The 24,357-nt window shown below is 35.1% G+C and overlaps 1 protein-coding gene across 5 annotated transcripts in view; it reads right to left on the bottom strand.

Annotated features, from left to right (window-relative positions):
- CCDC178 (coiled-coil domain containing 178) overlaps positions 1 to 24,357 on the bottom strand; it is a 445,791-nt gene that overhangs the window by 43,358 nt on the left and 378,076 nt on the right. For all 5 annotated transcript variants that reach the window (XM_047698296.1, XM_047698297.1, XM_047698295.1 and 2 more), the window contains one exon: positions 1,320 to 1,454. In XM_047698296.1, the coding sequence (XP_047554252.1) occupies positions 1,320 to 1,454 (135 nt within the window). The remainder of the gene's footprint in view (positions 1 to 1,319; positions 1,455 to 24,357) is intronic.

Genomic DNA, 24,357 nt, shown 5'->3' with positions numbered 1-24,357 from the left:
TTGTTATAATCTATTATCAGTGGAATCCTTATATTAAGTACATATACCTTATATATGTACTTCTTATGGGAGAGATATATGTATAAGATATATAAATATATATAAAAAATATATATATTACATATATACGTCCTCAGAGGAAAAGAGCAAAAATAGCCACCAGTAAAAATGAAATTTGAAATAGCTTTGAAAGTATTTTACAAAATCCTTTGATTAAGGCAAATTGTGCATCTTTTTTATGAAATGCACATGTAATTAAAATTTTAGAAAAAGATTTGGTTTGTTTAGGTTCAGCATGCGTTGTTTATGCTACAGGTTAATGAAGATTATGGTTTTAAAGAGCATGTGCATTTTATTTTATAGAACAGGTACTTGTATTTTTTGTTTTTTTTTTTTGTTTTTTTTTTTGTTTTTTTTTTTAAGATTTATTTATTTATTTGACAGACAGAGATCACAAGGAGGCAGAGAGACAGGCAGAGAGAGAGGAGGAAGCAGGCTCTCTGCTGAGCAGAGAGCCCGATGTGGGGCTCGATCCCAGGACCCCGGGATTATGACCTGAGCCGAAGGCAGAGGCTTAACCCACTGAGCCACCCAGGTGCCCCTATTTTTTGTTTTTTAATAGAACAAGGAGATGGTTGTTTTCCTTTGGGAAATCATGTTTTATGCATATTATAACATTTCAAATAATGAAATATTAATCTAAAAAATGTAAGTTTCCCTAAATAGTCTTTACATAGTTAATATGGGTTCCTGAAATAGATCAGTCTTAAAGACGACTGATCCACTAAAAGTTTTTACAAACAATAAAATTTCATACATCTGGAACCACAGTTATATTCTAAACACAACTTGCTTATTTTTCAAATAAAGTCATCTCCAAATCTCCTTAGGAGGACAAGCCTCCTTCGAAATGGAAGGGGAAAGAAAACAGTTAAATAAAATAAACATAAGTGTCATTTTCACTGAAGTAGATTTCACACAAAAGCAACACAGGGCAACTGTTGACAATATCTCTTAAACAGCTGAACGGCATCTGCAAAGCCTGAAGATTTGAAAATATATATTTATACCAAATGTGTTTATAAAAATCTGTTTTGAGGTTTGTGAAAAATAAGTTCAATCTCCCTTTTCCCCCAAAGTATGCACGCTATATATGCTAACTTACTGAATTCATCCTTCATGCAATTCCAGTTTATTAAAGAGGTTAAAAATTTATAAAACTCTGATGGGATATGGTTTTAATGCTTCATCACACTACCCATCATTTGCTTTTCAATCTAGATCAGAATGATCTTTCCTACTTCCCTGCAATCACCTACCTGCACAGCTAATATTTTCTGAATACTCTCTTGAGAGTCTGTCTGGAACTTGGCCAGCCTCATCTGGCTGTAGAGGACCACGAGTTTGAAGTGCTTCTGCCACACCTTGTGTATCCTTCTTTGCAGCTGACAGAGCTGAAGGGAAGAGGGAGGGGAAAAACACAAGTCAGAGTAGGAGAGGAAATTAATGGCAGTGTTCAAGAAGAATGATGGAGGGAAATATAGAAAGCAGTCAATAGCCCATTCTGCACTGTACGGACCTGACAGGAATTTCACAGTCTCTTGATTTTTCAGCCCACTCATGTGCATTCATCAGAAACCAGTCACATCTGGCCGCCAGGATGGGGGGTTAATTTTCTCTAAATGCCTCAGCAGTTTTGTTCTAGCTGAGGCAAACTCTGTGACTGCAAAGCTGATGAGTAAAATATTTCTACTTCACCCAGTTTAACTCAAAACCGATAGCCTCGGGACATATTGAACCTTTCTTTAAAAAAAAAAAATAATCTTTTGAAGCTTTTTTGAATGGCACATCAGGTCAAGCCAAAGTTTAAAAATGCAACTTTGAGACTTTGATGGACACCATTGCTTCTTTTTTTTCCTCATAAAGCTTACCATTGCTTGGCAATGTGTGCTTTAGAGCATGACAAAACTAAAGAGAATTAACTTAGCCATCAACTGCTGAGGGAGAACAATAACAGGGAAGAGATTTCCAGCAAGAACTCCCTATTAATCTACCTCCCTCTGACTGTGTGACATAGAAACATCTCACTGCACTAAGGTACAGTGGATACAATGTTTAGAGGTGAGACGTTTAATATTGCATCTTCACAGAAAAAGACTTCTCTTATGAGGCATACATTTTGGATATTTATACATACATTTTGGATATTTAATATAAAACCAAACAACAACAAACACGGTAGAAGCTTCACCAAGACAATGAACATGTGTCCCTCAACAGTTAACATAGACGCACCATCAAGAATCGTTATAATTAGGTTATTTTTGAAGAAATAAACTTCATAAAAATTAATGATAAAAGCCATATTAAAATATAATGTCACTGAAACCTCTTTTTATTGGTAATATGCATAGTTGTTCATGTTGACTTCCTCTTAGTATATTTTCTAGAATAAAAAATAAACACCAAAAATTTCATATCAGATGCCTTCACAACAGAATAAAAGTGTTAAAGAAGTATGATTTTTTTATGTTTTATTTATTGCTCTGGGTACTGGTTACATGTAAGGGATCCTATGCAAAACCTCAGTAGACTGTGCATGGATGACTTATGAACTTTTCTGGAAGCATATTTCAATAAAACATCTTACCTAAAAATAACAGTTTTAAAAATAGTCACCTAGTATTTTATGTGAATTGGTTATAATCATTATTTTGATCCACTGTAATAAGCAACACAGAGGTATTTATGCAAGTCCACAGAATAATGAAACCACTATTCTTGGTTAACTTGTGAAAAAAGAATAACCTTGAACACTATTTGATTTTCAGCTTGCTAATGCTGAAATACATTACCTGGAATTTAAGGACATTTCAGAAAATTTAGGCTATTGAATTCATGATTAATTCACTTTTTGAAGAGACAGTCTGTCATTATTAAATGATTTTCTGTGATATTTAAAGGTTTAAATATAATACTGAAATATAAAATTAAAATAAATAAGTAAATATTCAAATATAATATTAAAATAATTTCCCCCCATGGCAGCCACTGCAGGAGCATGTTCTATATCTTAAAAGACTCACTAAGAAGTTAATACACTTTAGTCTATGCATTACACCATTATTATGATATCTACGAATATGACAAGGGCAAATAAGAGGAAGATGAGTTTTAGAATTCCTTAAACTGAAGGTAATTTTTTTTATAAGTAGGAGCTCTCAACATGTGAAAGGTTTTACAAGTGGGAGCTCATTAACCAAAGTGAACTGAGAATTAATGGTACCCTATCCACATCTTACATGAGGAGAAACAGCTGTATACAGTAAATCTATTTTGTTCAGTTTTCTGAATTCTAGCTTGAGGTAGCTACAAAGGTCTTAGATTAGTTCATACACATGTGTTAAGCTACTTAAGCAAAGAAGCTCCTTATGTATCAACTAAAAAAGAGTAATATCTCAAAAGTGTTTTTTTTTCTAAATTTTTAAATTTATAGCTAATAGGCTCCTGAAAAAAGAACTGGGACAGAAAAAAAATGAAGGAATTCGTAGAGAGAATCAGCATCCAATGAAAGTCACATATATACATACATATCCACACTAAAGACAATGAGATGATCAATAAAATATATATATGGAAAAATATTTAAGGTGCTAGAAATGACAGTTGATTTGAACATGATGACAACTATTTTAAGAGAATGGTTATGATAAAAGCCCAATTTTAAGATGTTAGTAGAAAGTAATCACTCAGTAAATACTGAAATTAACTCCATAAAGTGAACTGGTAAAATTTCAGTGGCAAAGCAAAGAAGCAAGTAAGACATTCAAGAACTTGCAAATTAATGAGAGAAGAGTAAGATAAGCCAAGTGAATGTAAGAGACACAGAAATATGTAAAGGGGAAACTGAAGAGAGAGGATTCAGTTGTGAGTGGAAAAGTCACAGAATTTAGGTTGGAAAGTCGAAGGAACTGGAACAATTTTTGATATCACCCACTTCAATTAACCTAGTATTTCTGAAATGAAACTCTTCAAGGATTGCATTTTGAAATGTAATAATTTCTTCCTGAACTGATTATATTCCTGCCCTCTCCTTCCAATTATAGGGAACATAAGGTGAGATGAGGGAGTGGTGTTAAAGAAACAAAAAAGAACAGTAAGGGACACAAACACACTGGATGGGGTTATGCAAAGGCACTGTAAGGACTTGCTGTGTACTTACGAAGTAAGGATGGAATTTAGAGCCGCTGATAGAGTAACTGGGTTGCTGCTTAGTATCCAGCACATATTACAAGAATTATGGAGGAGAATGGATTCAGTCTCATAGAAAACTCAGAAGGAGCATATTGGAACAGGAAAAGAGTCATTCTGAAAAAAAGATCCTCAACTTCAGTGCTCTCAATTTTGAAGGCCCAGCCATAACCAAATTAGCACGGAAATATTATCTTACACCATTCATGTTCTCAGCATTGAAATTAGAACTTTCAAAGCATTCGAACTTTCAAAGCATCAATTTTCAGGTATTTTCTGTGGCTAGGTTGGAGTATACAGTTGTGTGGTTTACATTATGGAAGACACAAAAATAAAGCCTTATTATCCTAGTGTAAAAGAGATAATGGGGACACACTGTGAAGAATGGGGTAATATAGAGTTGAAGTACATTTGTTATTTACTGTTAGAGAAAAACAGTGTTCATAGATGTAATTTTAAAAATAGACCGTCAAATTATTGGATAATCCTCCCTTTGAGTGTAGGCAGGTCTTGCTGTCTTGTAAAGAACAGAACAGGGCAGATAGTAGGCACTTACAAACACACACACACTAACACATAAACTCCGAGGCTTCTGTCTTGGGTTTTCTCTCTCTCTAATTCTCTCAGATATTTTGATCTGGGAATAGCTAGCTCCCATGTCATGTAAGCAGCTCTGTAAAAGACCCACATGGTGAGGAATTGAAACTTCCTTTTGCCAACAACGCCCTGTGAGTGATCTTGAAAGCAGATTCTCCAGTCTTTTCAAATGACTGCCACCCTGACCAACTTGATTGCAACCTTGTAGGAGACCGTGAGCCAAATCACCCATCTATACAGCTCCCGGTTCTTGTCTTTCAGAAACTTTGTGAGAAAATAAATGTTTATTAGCTTAAGCTGCTAAATTGGAGACAATTTTTTTGCAGCAATATTTAATGATAGATTTTAAACTCTTTTTCTTTCTTCTCTCTTTGCCTAGCAAGGAAATAATTTACTATCCATATTTTCTGAATGTAAAGCAAAAGTAATCTCCTAATTCACTGTTTGGTTTAAGACTGAAGCTGAAAATGATTTATTAGTAATAAGAGAGTGATTAATAAATACTTATTGATTGATAGAATGTAGTTTGTACCATCTAGGAGCTCATTAATTGAAGACAGTGTAAAGGAACTATAATTTAATAGTTCCAGAAATTTAAAAATGGTTCATTATCAGCACATATTTTCATGTAATACATCAATATATCAAAGAAAAAATAATCATCCCCAAGAGAAGTCGATATGAATAAACACAGAATGAAAACAATCAGCAATGAAAAAATTATCTTAGCAAACTAGGAATAGGAACAGAAGAAAATTTCTTTAACCTGATAAAGGTATAAACCCACAACTTTGAACAAATATTTTAGTAAATAGAGATACTTGAGGACATTCCCATAAATGTTAGGAAAAATGCAGAAAGGCTATCAGGAATCAGTACCTCTTTTCCAAATTTTACTGCAGATACTGCCAAACAATAAGAAAATGAAAGAAAATAGGTATAAGAGGAAGAATGTCTACACAAATAATTAAAGAGGTTCTACAAATCAACAATAGGAGGTAATGATAGAGTTTAGGAACTTTTTTTGCCTCCAACATCAGCACTGAAAAAGAATTAAAAAATTAACTATAGGGGCGCCTGGGTGGCTCAGTGGGTTAAAGCCTCTGCCTTCTGCTCAGGTCATGATCCCAGGGTCCTGGGATTGAGCCCCATGTCGGGCTCTCTGCTCGGCAGGGAACCTGCTTTCCCCTCTTTCTCTGCCTGCCTCTCTGCCTACTTGTGATCTCTGTCTACCAAATAAATAAATTAAAAAAAAATTAATTATAACTAATTTTGAATCATGATTTAAAAATACCATTCATAATCACAATACAAAATGTAAGATATCTAGGTTTCAATCCAGTAAAGAATATGTAGGGAAATATACAGAGAAAGTTAAAAAAAATTTAAAAATATAAAGTAATAACTAAATAAATGGAGAGGTATAACCTGTCCACATATGTAAAAAGAATGTTATGGGCAGGTCAGTTTTTCACAAAGTAGTCTACAATCCCATCAGGTTTCATAGAACTTGATCTAAAACTCATACGGAAGAATAAGGGACTGAGAATAGCTAAGACAATTGTGAAATAGAAGAACAAGCTAAAAAAAACCCCGACATACAATATATACAGATGTAGGAACTAACAGTAATGTCAACATTGGAATGGATAAGCATTTGGTCAGAAAAGACAGATGAACAAAACATTCATATAAAATTTTTAAGTCTGAAATATGACACAGCACTTAAATTAGTGGAGAAGGGATGGCATAACTGTTTTTCTCTCTATAAGTGTCTAAAATAAAGTTAGATCCTTAACTTAGAATATACACTAACATAAAAGCTAGGTAAACTAAATTGAGAAAAGCTGTATTTAAAACTAATCTTTAGAAGGGGAAACCGTTTTAAATAAAATACTAAAATAATAAATTCTAAGGGAAAGAATTGGTAAATGTAATTATGCTGAATTTTTTACAATTTAAATTTAAGCACAGTAACAAAATTAACCAGAGGTTTAAAGAAGATACTAACAGACAGCCAGCAAGAATTAATTTCCTTAACATAGAAAGAACCCCTATAAATCAAAAAGGAAAAATACAAACAATATACCAGAAAAATGGGCAAATATTACACATAGACAATTCACAGAAAAAGAAAGCTATTTTATTTATAAACATTTGAAAAGATGTGGTTCATATATACAGTGGAATATTACTCAGCCATCAGAAAGGATGAATACCTACCATTTGCATCCACATGAATGCAACTGGAGAAGATTATGCAAAGTGAAATAAAGTCAAGCAGAGAAAGACAATTATCATATGGTTTCACTCATATGTGGAATATAAGGAATAGCACAGAGGACCATAGGGGAATGGAGGGAAAACTGAAGGGCAAGAAATCAGAGAGGGAGACAAACCATGAGGGACTCTGGATTCTGGGAACAAACTGGGTTTGTTCTGAGGGTTACAGAAGGGAGAGAGGTGGGGAGATGGGGTAGCCGGTGATGGGTATTAAGGAGGATATGTGTTGTGATGAGCACTGGGTGTTATACACAACTGAGTCATTGAACACTTTAAAAAAAAATGGAAACATTTTTAACCTTAATAGTAGAGCACAAATAAATATGATTTACACTCATGACATTGGCAATTATTACAAAAACCTGTCCATACCAATTCTTGGTAAGCTGTGGAAAAAACTGAACTCCCATACACTGTTTGAATTTGCGTATAATTTGACACGAAGACTCTGGGGAGCAATCAGACATTATGTATTAAATTTGGAGATGTAGCTCCCCTTTGATCTAGCAATTATACTTAAACCTACATATTCTAGACCAACAGTCCTCCAGATCAGTAGAATCACTGTCACAACGGAACTTGTTAGAAATAGAGTTATTCTGATCTACTGAAATGGAAACTCTGGAGCCCCAAAATTGGTGTCTTAATGAGATTTCCAGGTATCTAATGCATTTTGAAGTCAGAGATAGTGCTCTTCAATAACAATTTTAGTACGTTCCTAAGGAAACATAAAATAATGTTCACTTACAGAATTGCTTGCAATGGTGAAAATGTGGGAACAATCTGTTTACACTTGAGTAATAAAAAAAATACATTGTAGTATGTTCATATCCTAAAGCCTAGAGTTTAAAATAAATCCACTAATATTGCATGTGATACATACAGTACATTTATATATAATATGAAAATTAAGTTTGCATTTAAAATTAATAAAATTAATTAATAATTGATAAAATTATAATTAGTAAAAATATGGACAGAATTGATAAATACCTAGTGGCTAACTCAGAAAAGAGGAGGGAAATAATATTGGGAATAGGCAGACAGAGTCTTTTGAGTGTATTCATATTGGCCTAATCATACAAAGCAAATATGCAAACGTTGATATTTACAAAGCTGATAAAGGTACACGGAAATTTATCATAAAAGTTACATGTACCTTATATATAACTCTGTAACTTACTTTATGTTTAGTTGTTTCATTAAAAAAGACAACTCTGCAAGCTTAACCTAGCTTTGTCAAAGCATCCTCCATATTTTGTGGTCAAGGATTATTTACTTTTAGAGAATTTACTACAATCTAGCTTTAAAAAATCTACTATATTTGACCATCTGCTAAAATATAAAAAAGGCTTCTGTGTATAAGACTTTTTTTTTTCTAAAGATTTTATTTATTTATTTGATAGAGAGAGATATCACAAGTAAGCAGAGCAGCAGGCAGAGAGGGCCGGGCGAAGCAGGCTCCCCGCTGAGCAGAGAGCCCGATGCAGAGCTCGATCCCATGACCTGGAGATCATGACCTGAGCTGAAGGCAGAGGCTTAACCCACTGAGCCACCCAGGAGCCCCAAGACTTTTGTTATGTATCCACTAAGCATGATCTTACCTATAATAAAAGAGCTATCCAAAATATTAAAGGAGTTTAAATCAAGAAATTAATTACTACTTTTTGCTTCTTAAATTGCCTACATTTTTTGGTATTTCCCCTCATCCTGCTCACATAATAAAAGCAGTTGTTGGTTAGTAACTTTATAACTTATTTCATACTAAATTGAAGATAGATCTATGTAGCCTACTTACACGAGAATTTGAATTTGCTAGAAATAGGTGAGAATTGATGGCACATCCATTTGAAAAAGCATAAAAATATGTAAAATGATTAATAGAGCTTCGGAGAAAGTTGTTTATTAGCCTTTAAATTAGTCCTTAGACTAAAGTTAGTCCTTTTTTGTAGTTTAACTTTTCTAACATTCTCAATTCATAAGATCAGGTCCCTAATAAGAATAATGGCAGTATGGGGCACCTGGGTGGCTCAGTGGGTTAAAGCTCTGCCTTCGGCTCAGATCATGATCCCAGGGTCTTGGGATCGAGCCCCACATCGGGCTCTCTGCTTGGCGGGGAGCCTGCTTCCTCCTCTCTCTCTGCCTGCCTCTCTGCCTACTTGTGATCACTGCCCCCCTCTGTCAAATAAATTTAAAAAAAAATCTTTAAAAAAGAATAATGGCAGTAACATTTTTGTATTAGTCAAATTGATCTCGTAAAGACACTTTGTTAAGTCAAAGTGTTAAAAGGCAACAACAGAGCTCAGATATTAAAAATACATTAATCAAAATAAATAGATATTTTTGCAACCTTAGACATGTTACTGTGTTGAACAATAGTAGACTAGACTTTTTTCTTTTTAAACATTCCTTATATTGTCTCTGTGTATTACAGAATATAAATATCATTACAAACATGCTTTAGATAAAATTAAATCATTTTTAGAGACATATGGTGCCAAAAATTAACTCCCCAAAGCACATAATTTAAGTGGCTTTGCAATTTAAGAGCCCTGGAAAAAAAAGAAAGGGAACATTTCAAGGAAATGAAAAGTGTCCTTATAATGAATTTCTGCTTATAAGAATCAGACATAACAACAGTCTTTTTAATTAAAATACAAATACCATATGTATAGTTATCTGAGAATGAACTATAAATTGTTTTGCCAGAAAACAAAGGCCAGCTAATACTGAAAACGCAAAAGTCCCTTAAAACACAAAGCTAATACTGGCAGGACTGATAGTTCATGGACAAAACTCTTCGTCCATGAATAATGATTTTCCCATCACTGGAACATGAAAACAATTGCTGAAGATTTGAATGTATGAGACAGATTGTAAAACAGTACTTTATTTGTACTTTTTTGAGGAAAAACATCTCTATAAAAAACTGGATAACAGTTCAAAAGAACACAGAATTGTCCTGCATACATGAAAAATCCACTGGATATAACATTCAAACAGGAAATTCATAGGATCACATCAATAAACAACTCTCATCAAAGTAATATGTAGGACATGTATGTGCTATGGTGAGTGCTATGAAGTATGTAAACCTGGCGATTCACACACCTGTACCCCTGGGGCTAATAATACATTATATGTTAATAAATTTTTTTTTAAAAATTAAAAAAAGTAATATGTAGGACAAACACCAAGGATGGGGAGCATTCCAAATTCTTGAAGTCCAGATCACTCCCCAGTACACTGGAGTGAAAACTGAAGTGGGCATATAGTGATAACAATGTGTGACAATTGTCAGAGGTTACAGAATTTGTGAAGGAAGTACCTCTGTATTTAACTTATCACAGACATCTGAAAATTTGAAAGTTCATCTGATGTGACCATTGGTGAGTTTGGGAATTTCATAGGTGAGCCTAAGAGCATAAATATTATGAAGAACTTCTACCATGGGAGAAAATGAAAGCATTTCACACAATCAACTTGTATTTTCTGTCTAGAAACATTGCCAAGCAAATAGTAAGACTGTAGAAGCATCTCTAAGGAAAAATTATACATATTTGACAAAGGAGAGAAAAAATATGCTATATTCTGCAGATCTGCACTTGTACCTTGGGTAATCCAATTAAAATGATAAGCTTTGACAAAATATGAAAAAGGGCACTTGGAAAAAGTAACCGTATTTTCCTATAGGAATATCTTTTAAATGATAGATAACAGAAATATACATACAGTCATTCATTTGCATTAGAATATTAGAATAATGATTATAATTTCTGACCTGCTTGTTATAAGGTTTTATATGGTGGAAACATGCTTTCTTTCTCTCTTCCTGACAGATAAATAAAACTGATAAGCAAAGATATGTGCACACAATTTTAATTCAACAGAGTGATGTGAAATGAATGCAGCTCGCAAGGCAAATAGCATAAGCCTTATCAGCTCTGTTTATCGTAATAACCCAAACAATGGCAATTACAAACTACTCCACAGATTTTTGGCACGGCAGAAATGACAGATATACAAAATCCAGTTAATTCTGATCTTTTTATAGAACTCAGTTACCAAGCTAACATGTACAATATACAAATCTCAAAAGTAATGAGATATTTATTATCAAATCTGTTCCACAGCCTGGTGTTAAAGATCACATAGCTCATTTCTGGAAATATCTTTTGTCAACTGCTTAGGTATATTTAAAAAAAAAATAAGACTCACATGCATTCCCAAAACTAGAGCTGGCCTTTAAAAATTAATAAAGAACTACTCTAAGAACTATTATAATGATATAAAGAATAATACATTTCAAGATTCTGCATTTGGACCTCAGCTAAAATATAAAAATGCCAACGGCATGAAAGAAAGCAAATTGAACTATAATGAATACTACTAAGTCTTGTAGTTAATAGTTAATAGTTAAAGATCACATCTATCCCTTTACATGAATATGCACATGTATTTCTTTCATGTATGTTATAATTATAACACATACTATGACATAGCACCTAACAACTAATCTAATTTTTATGTATTTAGTAGTAATATGGTGCAAAACTCACAGACTTCTTAGTTTCACAGATATCTGCTGAAATATTCTATCGAATTTTTGATTTAAAAATCATAAAGACAATTTAATTTTTTAATTTAAATGACTAAATTTTACAGACAAATCCTATGAAGAGCTCAAAACTATTCTTTTTTTTTTTTTTAAAGATTTTTATTTATTTATTTGACAGACAGAGATCACAAGTAGGCAGAAAGGCAGGCAGAGATAGAGGGGGAAGCAGGTTCCCTGCTGAGCAGAGAGCCCGATGCGGGGGCTCGATCCCAGGACACTGAGACCATGACCTGAGCCGAAGGCAGAGGCTTAACCCACTGAGACACCCAGGCATCCTCAAAACTATTCTTAATTATAAAATTATTGTTCTCTGTGGTTTAAAAAAGATGTTAAATCAAGAATAAAACAATTTTCAAAGTTCTGTAGTAGAAATTATTTTCATAAGAAAAAACTAACATTGCTAAAATGAAAAATTAGCTGTTTTTAAAAAGTTGCAAATGGAATTACATAAAGACTAAAAACAAAGGTTATGCTGTCACTGTGCTTTAGAGATGAACATATTCTTTAGGTACCCACTTCCTTGTCTGCTGTCATTTTTCCAACAATAATGAAATCCCTTGATTTTAAAATGTGGTCAAACGAATACTATAAACTGGTTTTTGAGTGGTGGTTGAACAATTTTCTTTGATGAGTATCCAAAATATTATCATTATAATCTTGTGCAACCCACCCATTCTGATGTAAATGAATTAAAGTAATACTTTAAAAATCACATTTACCTGAAACTAATTCACAATAAGAACATTATATCAAAAATGATTAATTATAGAGCTCCCTGGTTTATTTAGAATTCACAGGAAGAAATATAATATTTTTCTACTTTAAAGACATCAGGTCCATTATAAATACCCCCAGTATCTTTACTTCTATTACACACAAGTAAACATAAATGTTTCTGAAATTATTTGTTTTAAACTACTTGCAAAAATTCAACTGAAAGTGTAAAGAAAATATGAAACACAATCATGCAATGAGGCAGAGCCTGGGAGCAGAAAGAAACTAGTGTATAGCTGTAAGAAATCAGGGATCGGGTGAATATGAACTTCTTTATGATCTACATCTAAAATGCTAAAGTCTTATGACCTCATTCTTGTGTTAGCTTCTTGTTACTCCTCTAGTATTATTTAGGGCGCTAGAAGGATTTCAACAATAAGAAAAAAATCTGCACAATAGTGGAATTTGCCATAGATGCTAGTCCACTTGTTGGCTTGAATGAGAATATCTAACCGAATATAGGTTACAACAAATATGATCAAAAACATATAATAATAAAGCAGTGCCTTTTAAGAGTAAGTTACTAACCTCATTTTTTAAAACACTATGAACTAAATTCCAAGATACCCAAAGATATTAAAAGAATGGTGACAATAACTAATATAAATTAATCACAGTAAGAAAATTACTGATGTTCTGCTGAATTGTGGAAATTTTGGATGATAAGTAGTGGATGAACCATGGATATGTGAAAACACAAGCAGATGCAGGTACTAGTATGCTATGTGATTATGGTTAATAGTGTCATTTGAACCTTAATCAACTCATTGAAGGAAGAAGTGTAATATTAAATGGATTGTCAGTAAAATTTGTAGCCACTTGGCATTTCTGGTTCTCCAGAAGATTTTGGAAGGCTCTTGTCTCCTTTCATCTTTCCATTTCTTCAGCTCCTTCACTCTTCTGAACTCTACCACTTCACTGAAATGGCTCTAGCAAAGATCACCTGCAGCATCTGATATGGCTGAAACTAACAACTTAAAAAAACTTTTTTTTTTTTTTTAGTATAGATGACACACAATGTTACATTAGTTTCAGGTGCACAGCATTGTGTTTTACCATCTCTATATGTTATGCTGTGCTCACCACAAGTGCAGCTACCATCTGTCTCCATACAATGCTATTACAATATTGACCTAATTCCCTCTGCTGTACCTTTTATTCCTATCACTTACTCATTCCATAACTGGAAGCTTGTATCTCCCAGTTCCCTTCATCCATTCTGCTTGTCCCCTACCATCCTTCCCTCTGGCAAACTATCAGTTTGTTCTCTGTATGTATAGGTCTGATTCTGCTTTTTGTTTTGTTTATTCATCTCTTTTACATTTTAGATTCCACATAAGTGAAATCATATAGTATTTCTCTGTGTTTTTCTCTGACTGGCTTATTTCACTTAGCATAATACCCTTTAGGTCTACCATGCTGTCACAAATGGCAAGGTCACATCCCTTTTTTACAGCTGCACATGTGCTCGCTTCTGCAGCACATATACTAAAATTGGTACAGCTGCACGATACTCCATTGTGTATATATCTTCTTTATCCATTTGTCTATCAATGGACAGTTAGGTTGCCTCCATATTTTGGCTATTACAAATAATGCTGCAGCAAATATAGGGGTGGATAAGTCTTCTCAAATTAGTGTTTTCATTTTCTTTCAGTAAATACTCAGTAATGGAATTATTAGATCATATGGTATTTCTAATTTTAAATTTTTGAAGAACCTCCATACTTTTTTTCTGCAGTGTCTGTACCAATTTACAATCCCACCAATAAGTAGTGCCCAAGAGTTTCTTTTTCTCCACATCTTTGGCAACACTTATTTCTTGTCTTTTTTATTTTAGCCATTCTGACAGGTGTTGGGTGATATCTCATTGTAGTTTTGATTTGCACTTCCCTGGTGATTAGTAATATTGAATATCTTTACATGTATCTGTTGGTCATCTGTACATCTTCTGTGAAAAAAATGCCTATTCAGGTCCTCTGTTCATTTTTTAAATTGGATTGTTTTTGGTGATGAGTTGTACAAGTTCTTTATATATTTTGGATATAACCTCTTATCGGATATATTATTTACAAATACCTTCTCCCATTCAGTAGGCTGCCTTTTTGTTTTGTTGATGGTTTCCTTTCTTGCGCAAAACCTTTTTATTTTTGTGTAGTATTATTAGTTTATTTTTGCTTTTATTTCCTTTGCCTTGGGAAACATATCTATAAAAATATTGCTACAAAGAAATATTGGCTTATGTTCTCTTCTAGGGTATTTATGATTTTAGGTCTCACATTAATGGCTTTAATCTATTTTGAGTTTATTTTTGTGTGTAGTATTAGAAAGTAGTACAGTGTCATTCTATTGCAAGAAGCTGTCCAGGTTTCCCAACATCATTTCTTAAAGAGACTTTCTTTTCCACATTGTATATTCTTACCTCCGTTGTCATAGATTAATTTACTATACAAGTGTGGGTTTATTTCTGGCTCTCTATCTCATTTTGTTGACCTATGTGTCTATTTTTATGCCAGTGCCATACTATTTTGATTATTACAACTCTGTAATGTATCTTAAAATCCAGAATTGTGATAACTTCATCTTTGTTTTTCTTTCTTAAGATTGCTTTGGTTATTAGGGTCTTTTGGGGTTCCACATAAATTTTAGTAATATTTGTCCTAGTTCTGTGAAAAATGCTATTGGGTTTTTAAATGAGTTGTACTGAATCAACAGACTGCTTTTGGTAATATGGATATTTTAACAATATTAATTATTCCAATCAATGAGCACAGAATATCTTTTCATCTGTTTGTGTGATCTTAAATTTCTTTCATTATTGTTTTATAGTTTTCACAGGACAGCTCTTTCACCTTCTTGATTAAATTTACTCCTAAGTATTTTATTCTTTTTGGTGCAAGAGTAAATGTAAATTTATTCCTTCTGCCATTTTGTTACTAGTATATAGAAATGCTACTAAATTCTGAGTATTAATTTTGTATCCTGAAACTTTACTGAATTCACATCTTATTTCTAGTAGTTTATTGATGCAGTCTTTAGGATTTTCTGTATATGGTATCATGCCCCTACAAGTAGTGACAGTTTAACTTCTTCCTTGCCAATATGGATATATTTTATTTCTTTTTCTTATCTGTGAGTAGGATTTCCAGTACTATGTTGAATAAAAGTGGCAAGAGTGGACATTATTTGTTCCTGATCATAGAGGAAAAAACTCTATTTTCCCCACTGGGTATGATGTTAGTCATGGGTTTTTCCTATGGCCTTTATTATTTTGAGGTAATTTCCTTCTAAACCCACTGTGTTGAGAGTTTTAAAATGAATGGATGTTGAATTTTGTCAACTGCTTTTTCTGCATGTACTGAGATCATCATATGATTTTTATTCTTTATTTTGCTGATGTGGTATGTCACATTGATTGATTTGCAAATACTGAAACATTTTTGCATCTCTGGAATAAATACCACTTCATCATAGTGAAAGATCTTTTTAATGTACTGTTGAACGTGGTTTGTTAATTTTGTTGGGGATTTTTGTATCTATGTTCAGTAGGAATACTGGCCCAGAGTAGTTTGTGTGCAAGTGTGTGTGTGTGTGTGTCTATGTGTGGTGTCTTTAGCTTTAGTATCAATATCTTACTACTTCTTGGACATCTTTCCTTCTCTGATTTTATTCTTGGTTTGCTTCTATTTCCAAACTTTCTTTTCAGTCTTATTTGCTCCTTTTCAACCACTAAACATCACCATTTCCTAAGGTCTGCCCCTAATTACCTCCTATATAGTCTGAGTGAACTCATGTACGCCCATAATTTAAAATATAGCCCAAACAATAATGTTTCTTAAGTTTTATCTGCAAAACAGACATCCCTAAGCCTGACTGGTTTTTATCATTAACTTCTGGACATTTTCCCTTATCTACCCAATGACATCTCAAGGTCAAATTCCAAAGATGATGAAACCACTGGATCTGGAAACTTCTCATCTTACCTGCTTTCCCTTCCTATTGTCCTGTGATTTAGAATGAGATGCCACTCTCCATTATGCCATAAAAAACAAAAGCCTTAGAGCTATGTTCACTTCCCTCACTCACATTTCATCATAACCTAGTTAAGGTTCTATTAATTCTAACTTTTAAGTACTTTTCAGTTGGATCCTTTGTTTCCTCCTCACCATAGACTCTCTACCTCTATTATCAAAGTTGTCATTTTGGCTTTAAAGGATAAAATTAATAAATAATTAAGGCAGAATATGCTAAGTTGTCTAATAGTGGGAGTTATAAAATATTTCAAGATACTGGATCATGACCTAATTCAAAGGCAGATGCATAGCGGACAGCATACCCAGGCGCCCCTAAACATCGCTTTTGAATGGAGGCCCTGACAAAGGCAGAATAATGAAGAAGCAAGGAAATCAGCGACTAGCAAAGAGGTATACTTACAAAAACTGAGACTTCATAGTCTAAAGAGTAGTTTGCTCTACAAAGTAGTTTAATGTATCTTTATGAAGTTTATTTTATTTTCTTCAACATTTTGTCATAGTGTACAGATACAGCTTTCTAGTCTGTATTTATTATGAATTTCAAATTAATGTTATTTTTGTGAATTAATTCCTATTATATTTAGACACAGATATATATTTACATTCAGGTATGTGTTCTCAACTGATAATCATGTCCTACATGTTTATAGTACTTTACAACACAGAAATTCTGTATTATTCCCATTTAGACTGACAACATTTTTGGGCATGAGTCAGTGTAGCTACTACTACTCACAAAGCAAACTTTCATTGAAAAACCAAAATTTTGGGTGCCAGGGTGGCTCGCTCAGTCGTTAAGCGTCTGCCTTCGGCTTAGGTGATGATCCCAGGGTCCTGGGGTTGAGTCCTGCATTAAGCTCCCTACTCAGCAGGAAACCTGCTTCTCTCTCTCCGACTCACCTGCTTATGTTCCCTCTCTTGTTGTCTCTCTCTCTGTCAAATAAGCAGATAAATAAAATCTTAAAAAAAAACAAAACCAAAAATTTTGTGTCAGAGCCTGTATCTGCATCCAGGATCCAGTGGGTTAGTTACTTCCTATCTTCAATGTGGCTCAGAGGCACATAGGATCTAAATATATCCTTTATGTAAATACAAAAGTAGGAGATGACTGTGAAACAGTGGACTATAGAATCTCAGAGAAGGAATGCCTAAAAACTTCTGGATAAGCTGGAAGATTCCTGATAGAAGTGATATGATAGCCAAGTTCAACAGGAGTTAACCAAATGAAGCAAGTGTCTGGCAGGACAACTGCCCAAGTCTCCCCAACTAGTATAAGAAGGAGTTAAAACTTAAAGTCTCTCCCTACTTTCTTCCTGTTAAGTGAATCTTATATTTATAGCTGAAAATCTCAATTTTACGGAGTTCATTATTTTATAACTAAGGGCCATTCACAAGCAGTTTGTAAAAAAAAGTTCGGAAGGGTTTTTACTAGCAAAGACTTCACATTATTCTCACTTATGTCAAGCAGAATAAACAAAACACAGTTGTACACATTTACTTGAAAGAAAGAAAGATTTGAAAAAACTTAATCTGGTGACTTTGAAAGGCAAACTGACCCAGTTTGTTGCTGGGCAGGTATTTAATTAATTAACTTAATTAATTACCACCCCATGGAGTTTCTCCTAATACTGCCTTATTTAAAAATTTAGAGCCACATTTTGGGTAAGACATTATCAAATAAATAGTTGAGTCAGAAAGAAGTCATTAATATCAATAAGCTAAACTGAATTCACATATTTTGCAAGGTAACAGCATCTCAGTAGAGATGGCCTCTTCAGAGGAAATGGTTTGACAATAAAGCTGAAACAGGAAATGACTGAGGGAGAAAAATCCAAATCACAAAATTAGGACATGTAAAGAATTTGAGATGTCCCAGAAGGTGATCAGGATGCAAAGAAATAGCATGAGGTAATGGGCAGTGAAAGTGAAGTGAACATTGCAAAACAGATGGAAGATAGGAATAAGTGCATAATGCATAAGTCCACTAAACTTTAAAGTAATAACAGTGTTTGTTCTGGAAGAACTGTCCTACTGTCAACTTACGCTTATCCTAGTGTCTATAAAATGACAGCTTATAGCAAACAAGAACCATTAAAACTTAAACCTGAACTTCTAACCAGAAGGGATGAACAGCATAGAAAATGTTCATAATGCTAATTAACTAAACATTCTCTCAATTTGTGAACCCCAGAAAAAGGTTCTACAATGTGGTTATGCAAATTTGTTTTGTTTCTAAGAAAGATATAAAAGTAATACAGGCATGCTTCATTTTATTGCATTTCGCTTTATTGCACTTTGCAGATTCTGTGTTTTTTTTTGCAAACTGAAGGTTGGTGGCAACACTGTAACGAGCAAGTCCATCAGTGCCATTTTTCCAACAGCATGTGCTCACTTCATGTTCAGTGTCACATTTTGGTAATTCTCATAATATTCCAAACTTTTTCTTTATTATTATTCTTGTTATGATGATCTGTGGTCAATGATCTTTGATGTTACTTTGTAATTGTTTTGGGGAACCACAAACCATTCCCCAAGAAGACAGCACATCTAATCAATAAATAATCCATGTGTTCCGACTGCTCCACTGACCAGCCATTATCCCACTCTCTCCTTCTCCTCAGGCCACCCTATTTCCTGAGACATAAGAATATTCACGTTGGGCCATTTAATAACCCTACAATGGCCTCTAAATGTTCAGTTAAAAAAAGAACTGCAGTTCTCTCCTTTTAAAGCAAAAGCTAGAAATGATTAAGCTCAGTGAGGAAAGCATGTCAAAACCCAACACAGGCCAAAAACTAAGCCTCTTGCACCAAACAGCCAAGTTGTGAATACAAAGGAAAAATTCTTGAAGGAAATTTAAAGTGCTACTCCAGTGAATACACAAATGATAAGAAAGCAAGAACAGCTATACTGCTGACCTGGAGAAAGTTTTAGGATTATGTCAAACTAGCCACAACCCTCCTGAAGCCAAAGCCTAATCCAGAGCAGGGCCCTAAGTCTATTCAAGACTGAGGAAGGTGAGGAAGCTGCAGAAAAAAAGTTTAAAGCTAGCAGAGGTTGGATCGTAAAGTTTACAGAAAGAAGCTATCTCTCCATAACATCAAAGTGCAAAGTGAAGCAGCAACTGCTGAGGTAGAACCTGCAGCAAGTTATCCAGAAAATCTAGCTAAGATCATTTATGAAGATGGCCAGAGTAAACAAATGATTTTTAATGTAGACAAAACAGCCTTCTGTTGGAAGAAGATGCCATCCAGGACTTGCATAGTTAAAGAGGAAAAGTCAATGACTGGCTTCAAATTTTAAAGAACAGGCTAACTTTCTATCTGTGTGCTAGAAATGGAGCAACAAAGCCTGGATGACAGCACATCTGTTTACGACATGGCTTACTGAATATTTTCAGTAAATATTCTACTGTTGAGGTGTATGGCTCAAAAAAAAAAAAAGATTCCTCTCAAAATGTCTGATAGACATGTACAACAAGATGAATATTGTTTTCATGACTGCTAACACAACATCCATTCTGCAGCCCATGGATCAAGGAGTACTTTCAGCTTTCAAGTCTTATTACTTAGGGAATACATTTTATAAGGCTTAGCTGTCATCGACAGTGATTCTTCTATGGATCTAGGCAAAGTAAATTGAAAACCTTCTAGAAAGGATTCACCATTGTAGATGTCATTAACAAAGAACATTCGTGATTCATGGGGCAAGATCAAAACGTTAGTAGGAGTTTGAAAGAAGTTGATTCTGACCTTCATGGATGACTTTGCAGGGTTTAAGACTTCAGTAGAGGAAGTAACTGCAGATGTGGTAGAAATAACAATAAAACTAGAATTAGAAGTGGGGCCTAGGGATGCCTGGGTGGCTCAGTGGGTTAAGCCACACTGCCTTCAGCTCAGGTCAGGACCCCAGGGTCCTGGGATCGAGTCCTGCATCAGGCTCCTTGCTTGGCAGGGAGCCTGCCTCTCTGTCTGCCTCTGCCTGCCTCTCTGCCTGCTGGTGTGCTTTCTCTCTCTCTCTCTCTCCTTCTGACAAATAAATAAATAAATAAAATCTTAAAAAAAAAAAGAAGTGGCGCCTAAAGATGTGACTGTATTGGCACAATCTCATGATAAAACTTGAACACATGAGGAGTTGCTTCTTATGGATGAGCAAAAAAGTGGCTTCTTGAGGTGTAAGCTACTCCTGGTGAAAATGTTCTGAAGAGAAGGAGAGGCAAGATGGCAGAGGAGTAGCAGACTGAAATGACATGAGATCCCAGGAATTCAGCTAGATACGTATCAAACCATTCTGATTACCCACAAACTCAACAGGAGATAGAAGAGAAGAAGAGCAGCAAATCTAGGAACAGAAAATCTACCACTTTCTGAAAGGCAGGATGTGAGGAGTGAATCCGAAGTGATGGGAAGATAGACCGTGAGGGGAGGGGCCGGATCCCAGCAAGTGGTGGAGCAGTGGAGCACAATCAGAATTTTAGAATTCTGCTCCACTGAGGGACATCACTCAAAGGCTAAGTGGGGGTGGAATCCTCACAGGAACAGTGTGGTCTCAGGTCCCATACGGTCACAGAAAGATCAGGAGTGTCTGAGTGTGGCAGCGCTGTCAGGTATCAGAGCTGGGAAGCTGATTAAAGAGACAGAGCCGAAGAGTGAGCTTTCAGATTGGGGTTACTTTAAACAGTGATCCAAGGCAGAGTTGGGCCACTGCTCTTCAAGCAGGGATCACACAAGCGGCACATCCAGGGAGGTGCCCCTTCCTCCCCCAGGATGAGCAGCATGGCAAGAATCTGCTGGGTTTGGAGACTCCAAATGGGGCTGTGTGCCACAGATAGAAACTCTCGATCACAGGCTGGGTGAGCTTGGAGTGTGGCCAGAGACCAGGGAGACAGAAGTGACTGACTGCTTATCTCTGAGGGCACACTGAGGACTGGGCCCCTGAGTTCTTGGCTCCTCTGGGCCAGAAACTGGGAAGCTGCCATTTTCATTCCCGTCCTCCAAAGTGGTATAGAAAGCATTCAGGGAACAAAAGCTCTGAGAGTGAACCCGAGCAGATTACTTAGCCTGGTCCCTGGCAAGGGTGGTGCAATTCCACCTCGGGCAAAGACATTTGAGAATCACTGCAACAGGCATCTCCCCCAGAAGATCAGCAAGAACATTCAGCCAAGACCAAGCTCACTGATCAAGGAGAACAGCAGAATTCCAGAGCCAGAGGAAAGCAACATATAGAATTCATGGCTTTTTCCCCATTATCCTTTAGTCCTGCAAAGTTAATTTTTTTTTTTTAAGATTTCACTTATCTATTTGACAGACAGAGATTACAAGTAGGCAGAGAGGCAGACAGAGAGAGGAGGAAGCAGGCTCCCTGCTGAGCACAGAGTCCAATGCGGGGCTCGATCCCAGGACCCTGGGATCATGATCTGAGCCAAGGCAGAGGCTGTAACCCACTGAGCCACCCAGGTGCCCCTTAAATTTGTTTTAATTTTGTTTTTTTCTTATTCTATTTTTAAACAATTCTTCTTTCCTCTTTTAACACTTTTTAACTAGTTTATCTTAACTATACCTTTCTAAAAAAAAAAAAATTTTTTAACCTTCATTGTTATAGTCATATTTTATCCCTTCATTGTATTTAACCTTATTTTTTGTACACATATAAGTTTTTTTTTTCTAAAAAAATTTGGGATACAATTTCTTCTAATAGATCAAAATATATCCTAATCGAGCACATGGTTTTGTTCTAGTCTCCAGCCTAAGCACATTCCCTCCTCTTTTTTCTTTTCTTTTCTTTTTTTTTTTTTTTGGAACCAACTTATCTTACCAATTCCTTTTTTAGAATTCTTTTTAATTTTCATCTTTAGAGTTATATTCCATCTCTTCATTGTGTTTACCCTTATTTTTGTATATATATGTTTTTCTTTCTTTAAAATTTTGGGAGGTAGTTTCTTCTAAGAGAGCAAAATACACCCAAAATCAAGTGGGTGGCTCTGTTCTATTCACCGGTCTAATGTGTGTGTATGTGTGTATCTGTTTTATTTTTATTTTTTGTTTTTTATTTTTTATTTCTTTTTCTCCCCTTTCTTATCTCCCCAGTTTTGGATCTCTTCTGATTTCATTAGAGTACATTTTTCTGGGGTCTTTGCCATCCTTTTAGTATTTAATTCTCTTGTTTATATATACTTAACTGGATGATAGGACAAGGCAGGAAAACTCACCTAAAAAACAAAAAGAACAAGGGCGCCTGGGTGGCTCAGTGGGTTAAGGCCTCTGCCTTCTGCTCAGGTCATGATCTCAGGGTCCTGGCACTGGGCCCCGCATCAAGCTCTCTGCTCAGCGGGAGCCTGCTTCCTCCCATCTCTCTGTCTGCCTCTCTGCCTACTTGTGGTCTCTGTCTGTCAAATAAATAAAATCTTAAAAAAAAAAAAAAAGAACAAGAGGCAATACTGATGGTTAGAGACTTAATCAATATGGACCTAGGTAATATGTCAGAACTAGAGTTCAAAACGATTCTCAAGGTGCTAGCTAGGGTTGAAAAAGCATGGAAGATATTGCAGAAATTTTTGGAGAAATAAAATAATATTGCAGAATTTCTAGAGAAATAAAATCTCTTTCAGGAGAAATGAAAGAACTAAAATCTAACCAAGTTGTAATAAAAAAAGCTATTAATGAGGTGCAATAAAAAATGGATTCTCTTACTGCTAGGATAAATGAGGCAGAAAAGAGAATTAGTGATATAGAATACCAAATGACGGAGAATAAAGAAGATGAGCAAAAGAGAGACAAACAACTACTGGATCACGAGGGGAGAATTCGAGAGATAAGTGATAACATAAGATGAAATAATATTCGAATAATTGGGATCCCAGAAGAAGAAGAGAGAGGGGGGCAGAAGGTATATTGGAGTGAATTACAGTAGGGAATTTCCCTAATATGGCAAAGAGAACAAGCATCAAAATCTAAGAGGCACAAAGAACTCCCCCCAAATCAAGAAAAATAGGTCTACATCCCATCACCTAATATTAAAACTTACAAGTCTTAGTGGCAAAGAGAAAATCCTGAAAGCAGCTCAGGACAAGAAGTCTGTAATGTACAATGGCAGAAATATTAGATTGGCAGCAGACTTATCCACAGAGACCTGGCAGGCCAGAAAGAACTGGCATGATATATTCAGAGTACCAAATGAAAAAAATATGCAGCCAAGAATACTATATCCAGCTAGACCATGACTGAAAATAGAAGGGGAGATAAAAAGCTTCCAGGCCAAACAAAAATTAAAAGAATTTGCAAACACCAAACCAGCCCTACAGGAAATATTGAAAGGGGTCTTCTAAGCAAAGAGAGAGCCTCAAAGTAGTAGACCAGAAGGAAGAGAGACAATATACAGTAACAGTCACCTTACAGGCAATACAATGGCACTAAATTAATATCTTTCAATAATTACCCTGAATGTAAATGGGCTAATGCCCCCAGTCAAAAGACACAGGGTATCAGAATGGATAAAAACCAAAACCCATCAAAATGCTGTCTACAAGAAACCCATTTAAGGCCCAAAGACACCTCCAGATTTAAAGTGAGGGGGCGGAAAACAATTTACCATGCTAACAGACATCAAAAGAAAGCTTGGGGGTGGCAATCCTTTTATCAAATAAATTAGATTTTAGCCAAAGACTATAATAAGAGATGAGGAAGGACACTATATCGTACTTAAAGGGTCTGTCCAACAAGAAGATCTAACAATTTTAAATACCTATGCCCCTAACATGGGAGCAGACAACTACATAATCCAATTAATAACAAAATCGAAGAA

Source organism: Lutra lutra, chromosome 12, assembly GCF_902655055.1.
Source record: "Lutra lutra chromosome 12, mLutLut1.2, whole genome shotgun sequence".
In the NCBI taxonomy this organism is placed as follows: domain Eukaryota; kingdom Metazoa; phylum Chordata; class Mammalia; order Carnivora; family Mustelidae; genus Lutra; species Lutra lutra.
This window is presented reverse-complemented; position numbering and strand designations above follow the sequence as displayed.